Raw genomic sequence first — 9,891 nt, 5'->3', positions numbered from 1 at the left:
AATTCAAGGAGTTTGAGGGTTTTTTGAAGGAATTGGTTTGGAGATATGGGAAGAGGAGGTTGTGGAGATTATATGGTGTTAATTTGGAGGTGTTTGGAGGTGGTCCGCCGCCGGTGGGTGATTTTCGGCGGCAGCGGCGGCGGTGGAGAGAAGAGAGAGAAGAGAGAGGAGAGAGAGAGAAGAGAGAAAGAGTTATGGATGAAATGAGGGAATTTTTCAGATTTTTGAGGCTTTAAATACCTCTTGAGAGATCAAATATGGACCATTAGATCAATGGGTGAGATTTGATCTTGGGTCACTTAATGAAACGACGTAGTTTTGAGGCAAAACTACGTCGTTCCGGACCCTTTCAAAGGCAGCCCCTTATCTTGCACTTTTGGCCACTTTCTCTTTCAAATTTGGCCTAATTTCTTTCTTAATCCTACTTATTAAACTAAATTTACACAAACAAATAAATTAATTAAGTAACTTATTCAAATGATCAATTAACTAGATTAATTCACCAATTGAATAGTTAGTTAATTCCTAAAATGCACAAATAAAGAAAGAACTATTTTTTGGTATTTTTATGATAGGAAATATGCAATCAAAGACACAAAAATTGGGAAATATAATTAAAGCAATAAAACACTAATGACTTTAGGAGGTGTTAAAATAGTACAAAAGTTAGGTATTCACAATACTTACCATTTCGCCTTCTGGTATGCATCTTTGAATTACACCATATGCACATAATTTAAACAAAAGGTATCATTCCAGAAGTAACTTTTTACCTCGCTTTGCAGCTTCCTTTTCTGGTCGGAGGTCAAGTCATGTGGTATCCATCCACTAGCCAAAACATTGGCTATGTCAGCGAACCATGGCGGTCTATCAGAGACCGCTGCAATGGAAAAAAATCTGCTCATCTGGGAACTCTTCTCGAATGTCCACCGCTTTAACAAGTGGTTTCTCCAACCGCAATAGGTGGTCAGCCACTTTATTTTCTGTTCCCTTCCTGTCTTTGATTTCTAGATCAAATTTTTGCAGTAACAATACCCACCGCATCAGACGCGGTTTGGATTCTTTCTTACTCAGCAAATACTTCAGTGTTGAGTGATCAGTATGCACTATTACCTTGCTTCCCACTAAATAGGATCTGAACTTTTCAAAAGCAAAGACCACTGAAAAGAACTCCTTCTCCGTGGTAGCATAGTTCACCTGAGCATCATTCAAGGTCCAGTTTGCATAGTAAATGGGTCTGAACAGTTTATCTCTCCTCTGCCCCAACACTGCTCCCACTGCCACATCACTGGCATCACATATGATCTCAAAGGGTTCACTCAAGTCAGGAGTCACCATTATGGGAGCACACACTAGCTTTTCCTTGATCAGTTCGAATTCTCTGAGGTACTCTACATCGAACACAAATTTCACATCCTTGGCAAGTAATGCTGTTAAGGGCTTGGTAATGCTGGAGAAATTCTTGATGAACCTTCTATAAAACCCTACATGCCCCAAAATACTTCTGATGCTCTTTACTGATGTCGGTGGTAATACCGTCAGCTGTGACTTTATGGCCCAAGACTATCCCCTTCTTAACCATGAAGTGACACTTTTTTCCAGTTGAGTACTAGGTGAGTGTCCTTATATCGTTTCAGAACAATATCGAGATTCCTCAAGAAATCCTTGAAGTCATCTCCAAATAGAGTAAAGTCATCCATGAACACCTCCAGACACTTCCCATTTAAATCTGAAAAGATTGAAATCATGCATCCATGAAATGTAGCCGGTGCATTGTATAATCCGAAAGTATTCTCCGGTATGCAAATATTCTGGAAGGGCGGGTAAATGTGATTTTCTCAACATCTTCGGGAGCAATGGGTATTTGATTATACCCTGAATATCCATCTAGGAAGCAGTAACATCCATGCCCTTCCACCTTCTCCAACATCTGGTCAATGAAAGGAAGAAGGAAGTGATCCTTCCTTGTTGTATCATTTAGCCTTCGGTAGTTTATGCACATCCTCCAACCAGTAACTGTTCTGGTAGGAATTAGCTCGTTGTCCTCGTTTTTCACTACAGTCATGCCCCCATTTTTTTGGCACAACTTGTACGGGGATGATCTATTGGCTGTCAGAGATAGAAAATATTATACATGCATCCAGCAATTTGAGTATCTTTTTCTGCACCACCTCCTCAAGGTTTTTGTTCAATTTGCGTTAGGGCTGCACCACCGGTCTGCTCCCTTCTACCAACATGATTTTGTTCATACATATTGCAGGGTTGATCCCCTGAATATCGTCTATACTCCAACCGATTGCCTTTTTATGCTTCCTTAGTAACTCCACAAGCATGTGTTCCGGTTCACCTATCAAATCAGTACCAACAATCACATAAAAATTGTTAGTCTCCAAAAAAGCATATTTCAAATGTGTCGGGAGTATTTTTAATTCCAGCTTCGGCTTGATCTTTTCTTTCTCGAATTCTTCTCATCTACCACTTGGTTCTCATCTTCCAATGCCTTAACTTTCTTCCTGATCTCAGGATTTTCATCCTCTGTTGTGCTTGATTGACTAATACGTCTCTCTAATGAATCACCTACCAGCTTATCCAGCTCGTGTTGTTCAGCTAACTCTCCCACAACATCCAGTTTGAGACAAGCACAGGCAGATGCCTCATTATACGGGTATTTCATCATTCTCTTCATTTGAAATACCACTTTTTCATTTCCCACTCGTAGCATGAGTTGCCCCTCGTATATATCAAGAACCCGACCAGTGCAAAGGAATGGTCTCCCCAGTATTAGAGGTACCTCCTTATTCATTTCCATGTCTACTACGATGAAGTCTACTGGGAAGACAAATTTGTCCACCCTCACCGGAATGTCCTCAATTATGACCTCCGGTATGATCGTGGTCTGACCAGCTAGTTGCAATGATACCGACATAGATTTGATCACTCCTAGTTCTCCCTCCAATTTCTTGAACACCGATAATGGCATCAAGTTAATGGATGCACCTGAATCGCACAAGACCTTGTCAAAATATTTGCTCTCCAATGAGCAGGGTATAGTGAAACTACCAGGATCCCTACACTTTTGAGAAATTTTATTTTGTAGAATGGCACTGCAGTGGGCATTGAGTTTGACCACTTTCGTTTCCTCGAGTTTCCTTTTACTTGAAAGGATTTCCTTCAAGAATTTTGCATAGGTTGACATCTGGGTGAGCACCTCGGTGAACGGGATGTTCATATACAGCTATTTCAGCATCTCCAAGAATTTCCCAAAGCATTTGTCTAGTTTCTCCCGCTTCATCTTTTGAGTAAAGGGTAACACTGGCATGTGCTTGCTTTCCTCAATTGTGCTGCTTAATTTCTGCTTATCAACCTCCTTGCTGCTAATATCCTCCTTAGGCAAAGATTCACCAATTTTATATTCTTCTGCTATCTTAGTTGAGTTGATCTCCTTCTCATCCCTTGGTTTCAAAATGGGCTCAGCTAATTTTTTCCCACTCTTGAGAGATACGACCTTGATCGTCTCTTTTGGATTTTTCTCAGTGTTTGCCGGCAAAGTCCCCATAGCCATTTCTGATAACAATGATGCGAGCTACCCCATTTGTCTTTCTAGATTCCGGATGGCTATGCCTTGCTCCCATATAGCGGTCCCTTGAGTCTCAAGTTTTTCATCTGATTTATTTATGAATGCCTTCATTAGATCTTCTAAACTTGAGTTGTTGGGCTGTGGAGGCTGGTATGGTTGCCTCTGTTGGTTCTGGAAGCCAGGAAGTCCTTGCACTGGTGCTCTGGGATTTTGTTGCTGCCATGAGTTCAAGCTACCATTTGAAGAACTCCATGAGAACCCCATATGTCTCTGTCCCATAGAATTAAAATTACCACCTCCTTAGTAGTTGCCTATATTGAAATTCCCCAAAGCCTTAACTTCATCTTCTGCGGTGAAGGTTTGGCACTCATAGTTGGGTGTCCCAATCCACAGATGTTACATCTCACATGTGGTTGATTCTTCACCTGAGCTATCGTCAGTTGCTTGATGTCCGTAGCCATAGCTGCAATTTGGGCATGCATTGCTACAGACGATTCTACTTGGTGCACCCCCGCTTATCTTTTTCGATCCCCTTAGTCAGTGCACCATTGTTCTGCGTCTTCAGATAGTTCATTCAGAAATGTGACAATCTCTTCTAGAGTTTTCTTCATCTGAGGACCTGCAACCGCACTATTCAACAATCTCCTTGAAGACAGGTTTAACCCGTCCCAGAAATTTTGGAGTTGCATCCATTGCTCCATTCCGTTATGAGGGCACCTCCGCAATAGCTCCTTAAATCCTTCCCATGCCTCGAACACTATCTCCCCTTCACCTTGGCTGAAATTGTGAATCTCCTTCCTCATCAGTCCAGACTTAGCAGTAGAGAAATTTTTTTTAAGAACTTGGTAGTCATCTCCTCCCACGTGCGGATTGACCCTGTGGGTAAACTTCTCAACCACTCCTTTTCATCATCCTTAAGTGAGAAAGGGAATGCTCTGAGATAGATTGCATCATGTGATGCTCCATTGTAGCGGAATGTATTCATAATTTTGTCGAAGTCCATCAGATGATTGCTGGGATATTCATTGGGTTTGCCTCTGAAAATGCAGTTGTTCTGAATAGTCTGGATGACTCCCTGCTTTAGTTCAAAATTGTTGGCATCAATGGGTGGGGGCCTCACACTAGATTATTGTTGGTTGTATACCGGTGTGGCATAATCTCCTAGAGACCTCCGAGACTCGGGAGCTGCATTTTCAAATTTATCTTCGATCATGGTTCGGTTGAGATTAAACCTTCGATCTTCGTCGACTGTTTCATCCGCAACTCTACGGGCTGCTTCAACTCCTAACCATGCATCCTGTTGTTGAGCTGCCTCTCTCGCAGCTAGATTCACGTCCTTTTCATTGTTCACTATTGTAATTTGAGTCGAAGTCTGACCCAACAACGATGTGCTCGATTCTTTCTCCCTTCTCAACTGCCGCAGGTTCTTGTCTAATTCTGGATCGTATGGCACCAATTTCTTAGAAGAGGATCGAGTCATACACCACTGAACTTAACCTGTTGCCTGCACACAGATAAGAAGAGCGTAAAAAGGAAAATAAAATAAATTAAAATTGTTCCTGAATTAGTACCGAAAATTATTTCAAACAATATTAATCGCCTATCCCCGGCAACGGCGCCAACATTTGACGAGCGCAAAACCGATGTATAACACTTAGGCTCGCTAATCAAAGATAGTATAGCATTAAATCATCTCCACAGGGACTGGGTTAAATAATATTCTAATAAATCTTCAGGTTAACACTATCCAGGAAATAAACCTTTGATTTTAGTGATTACCGACTAATAATAAAAACTAAGATTATCGATTGTGAGAAAGTAATGAAAATTTAGTGACTAAGTAGCAACGATTGAATATCAAGGTGCGAAATAAGGGTTGCGATAAGATATTTGATCAACTATTATTTTGGGTAACACCGTGCTAAGTTCACCCTTAACTTCTATTGACTCTTTCAATTTCAACAAATGATTAGGCTATCTTGAGAATTCAAATTCTTCTTCTGAATGAATGAGAATTCCGTTAACCATCCTAATGACATGTCATATGAACACATGCAAAAATACAGTGAATTAATGATCTTTCAAAGAATGTCTCTCGACTATTCTTCCACATTGGGTCAATCCATAACTCTCTAAGCTCTTTCGATTACTAATGAGAGGCATAAAATCAACCCAAATAAGATAACACAATGCGAATTGCAACAACACTTCTCTTTCGATTAAAGTAAAACCACAATTGGCCTTTCCATTCAATTAATAACTCATTCAACGAATTCAGGCAACTAACATAGAGTAAACCCCAAACAATAGTCAAATTACAATATCTGTCAATAACCCTAAGAAAGATTACTCCATATTGGAGAAGCTGTTTATCACAAGAGTATTAGAAGAACAAGAAGACATTACAATTTCAAAAATCAACCAAACTGCCATGTTGAATGAATTAGATGAAGTATTTAGAGTTTTCGTTGTTTCCTTGCCTTCTTCTCTCCAAAAGTTGCTCCCAAAATCCAAGATACCTTGTTCTAAGACGAGCTAGGCTTCATATAGGTCAAAAAGAGTCACCTCCGAATTTACAAAAATAAGCCAGGGTAAAGGTCCCGGAAGCGGACGTGCGCGGCCACGCACCTGGCAGTGTGAACGCGCACATGGCCGCGCATCTCTGGTAGTACACTGCATCACTTGTGCGCCCAAGTGCGCGCTGGGGATTTCTCATGCGCAGACGCGCACCTGGGTTTTCTTCCTGCTCAACTTTTTTTCCTTTTACTAAGTGCACTATTCGTCCATTGATCCCCGAACACGATCCCGGCTTAATCCCTTGGGCTTTTACTCAGATTTCAAAGATCCAAATAGCTCGATTAGCTCCACAACATCTACATAACTCGGAATCGCTCCTACAAGGCATAAAACACACACTAAGTGCAAAACAATACCAATTAAAGCTCAAACACAAATAAAGTACAATAAATTAGAGTGCAATATGCGACTAAAATACGAGATTATAGCCTACCATCATCTTCTCCATGATTCTTGTGATTTTGGAAAATAATTTACAAATAGAAAGACACTAGATGTGGCAAAAAAGGCACACTGTTTATAAAAGTTATAAATTAAAAAGAGTTTTTACATGAAAAAGGACGAATGGCGGAAATGAAATGAAGGAGTTAGGAATCTTGTTTGTGAGAAGAGTTTTTCAAGAATTACAAAAATAAAAAATTAGGAATAAAATGGTAGAAAGTTCGGTCAAACCAAACTTATGTTTTTTTTTTACTATTTTAACTTATAAGTATATTTGGCATTTATCAAACACGTATATAAACTAATAATTGGCCACCTTATAAACTTACCCAAACACCCTCCCATTAATGTTCATTTTATAGGATTTTTGTTTTCTAGTCTTATTTTCTATTCCAAAAGCTTTCTTTCTTCTCTAAATTCTGCACTTGAAAACCAATACTATTTCTTATTTTCGTAAAAAGAGTTTCTTCACTATTTTCTAACTGTAAAAATTCAAAAAGCTTGTCATACGAATTAAATCTTTTTGTATTAAATCTCGCAAAGAGAATGAGCAAATATGGTATTTAGGAAAACATTTTCAACCTGTTTAAAGCCTTCATATATTTTTCCAACCCACCTTTAGGCTTAAAATATTAAAGCCAAAAAGGGGACAAGAGACAAGAAAAGAAAAATTAAATAGATGCGTGAAGCTCGTGACACTACATTAATATATAGTGAAAAGTAAGTTTAAAGACTTAAGATACATATAAATATATATATGGAGTTTGAGGGAATAATTAATATATACATGTAAACTAGTTGTAAATTAATAATTTATCTATCTGATCCACAGAAGAAGTAATTATATGGAAAAATAAACATGTAAACTAATTAGCACTTATCAACATGATTTCAAGTCAAGGGGCATCGTGAAATGTACTTAATTAGTTAATTAGTAGGAGTATTAATCTTGGAACACTCTCTAAGCAACAAAGTTGAAGATGTCATTTCTAGAGGAATCCTTTTTTTAATTACAGGAATCTGTTTATCATTTTAATGACTCTTTATGGTCCATATTGTGTTTGATTGTCACATATGCGATTATCAACTATACATCACTTATTTTTACTAAAATAAATAACTTCCTTCCACATGCATAGTTCAAAATAAGCATAAATCCTGAGATTCTCGACTAGGGCAACCTTTCGCATTGTTGGTAAATTCATAGAAGGACCATCTAATTTTTCGGAAAAAATCAATTGAAATCCTAGATGAATACATTTCTCTTAAGAAACCGGTAAATACTTCTGCTACGAAAAATACACAAGTGCTTCTTCTCCATAATCCCCCCCCCCCCCCCCACACACACAAAAAAAAAAAAAATACTAGACGTGCCAAAAGATGGACGCTATGAAATGGTTGTTCGAAATTGCTTCCTAAAATAGTAATACAAAATTCATTATGGATATTAGAAAAAAGTTCAAAAGATTTTTACTCTCGTCCAAAATGGAAATGAAGGTACAATATAATGGTTGCAATTTTATCACACTATCGCTTTGTTGCACGAGTCTAAACTTACTCAAACTCGCTCTCTCGTTTCCTTATTTCTCCTTACTTATATTCATGCGTTACCCGCATTTAAAATAAACAAAAAACATAATATCAAGAAATTAATAATTTAACTGAAAATCATTTACACCCGCCTCAAAAATTAGGAAAATAAACATTGTAACTTAGTAGAGTATAAACACATCAATCTCCAGTTCCAACATCAAATGAGTTGTCTCAAATAAGATAAGGGACGATGAACAGTACATGTGATGCAGCACGTTATACAAGTTGTTATCAAAGGACAAAGAAGTTATTGTCCCTTTTGCCATTAGAAGGGACAAAAAAGGAGAGAAGAACAGAGTTACAACAACGACATACCAAGTGATGGCACAACGTGGGGTCCAGAGAGTATAGGGTGTACGCAGACCTTATTTCTACTTGTGTAAGGTAGAGAGACTATTTTCGATAGACTCTCTGATTTAAAAAAAAAATTTGTAAACATGTTTGAAAAATAAAAAAATAAAAAAACTATGATGAAAATACTAAAAAAAAAAAAAATTGCCAACAAAAATAACAAAGAGAACCAAAGTAAAAGATATGCACTAGTAGTAAAATTGAAGAATAAGATAATACTAGAGTACGAATAACAATACTGATAAATAGAAGAGGGAGTAGATAAACCAAATCTTTTAATTCTTATTTTCTTGGGATAAGCCTTGGCTACTAATCCTATTTAGTTTAATCTTTATGATATTGACCAAACACTAAGATATTCTATTTCAGATCCTATGAGTTAATCAAATCTCTAACTTCAACAACAAGATCCTTATTGGATTCCTCTTTGAATACTTCATCTATACAATTTTATATGGTGATGAGATGTTTGAATTCAACAAGCATGTTACTTTATTTAAACTCATACAATTCGGGTGAGACCCTTTCCCTAACCCTGCGTAAATACGGGATACTTTATGTACCACACTGTCCTGATAGTCCAATTCTAATTATTGGGGATTTATCAAAATTGATTAACTTTGAGTTAGTTGCCGACTTGCTACAACATTCCTCACTTATTCAGGACCGACATTGTAAGCATACTCACACATTCAGAGTTGGTGATGAGATGTTTGAATGAACATAAAATTTAAAATATCAAGCTGACTTGTACACTAGACTAACTATAGCAGAAAATAATAATAGTTAAATACTCTGCATCAGTTAAAGAGTAAGTTTGATAATAAAAGAAATCACGTTAAAATTTAATGTCTATGTTGTTGAAAGCCAGATTCACACGAGGTGTGTAATGCATAGCTAAAAAAACGCCAGTCTTCTATGCTGTTGAAAGCTAGATTCACACGAGATGTGTAATTAAAAAAACGCCAGTCTTCTATGCTGTTGAAAGCTAGATTCACACGAGGTGTGTAATGCATAGCTAAAAAAAACGCCAGTCATTATCTGAATGGCTAAACAAATACTAGCTAACGAACAGAACTCCCACCAATAACTAAGATTGCTCGGGGTTGGATAATCTATCAAATGCTAGAGCCTAAATGATTTGAACTTTCTTGTGAGAGTGGTACAGAAAAATAAATCGAATATATTTGAAACATTATGAAATAGACAGACTGCTATAATCAGTACAAAGAAATTACATTATTCTCATTACATTGGAACTTGGAATTTATTTTAGCCTGGTGCAGTAAACTGTTACTATGCGCGGAATGTGAAGAAGGGTCGGACCACATTAAATCTATTGTACAGTAAAA

The 9,891-nt window shown here is 37.7% G+C and overlaps 1 protein-coding gene across 1 annotated transcript; it reads right to left on the bottom strand.

Moving 5' to 3' along the window:
- Positions 1-2,425: 2,425 nt before the first annotated feature.
- On the bottom strand, positions 2,426-3,196 carry LOC108945572 (uncharacterized). The gene has a single exon (XM_018771621.2). The coding sequence runs from the start codon at positions 3,194-3,196 to the stop codon at positions 2,426-2,428; it is 771 nt and encodes a 256-aa protein (XP_018627137.2).
- Positions 3,197-9,891: the final 6,695 nt, after the last annotated feature.

The sequence above is a fragment of the Nicotiana tomentosiformis genome, chromosome 7 (genome assembly GCF_000390325.3).
Source record: "Nicotiana tomentosiformis chromosome 7, ASM39032v3, whole genome shotgun sequence".
Taxonomy (NCBI): domain Eukaryota; kingdom Viridiplantae; phylum Streptophyta; class Magnoliopsida; order Solanales; family Solanaceae; genus Nicotiana; species Nicotiana tomentosiformis.
The sequence above is the reverse complement of the archived record's forward strand: the minus strand, read 5'-3'. Positions and strand labels throughout refer to the sequence as shown.

Bases quoted from the DNA above. Each gene is read 5' to 3' on its own strand.
- LOC108945572 (XM_018771621.2), bottom strand. From the start codon at position 3,196: ATGTCAACCTATGCAAAATTCTTGAAGGAAATCCTTTCAAGTAAAAGG.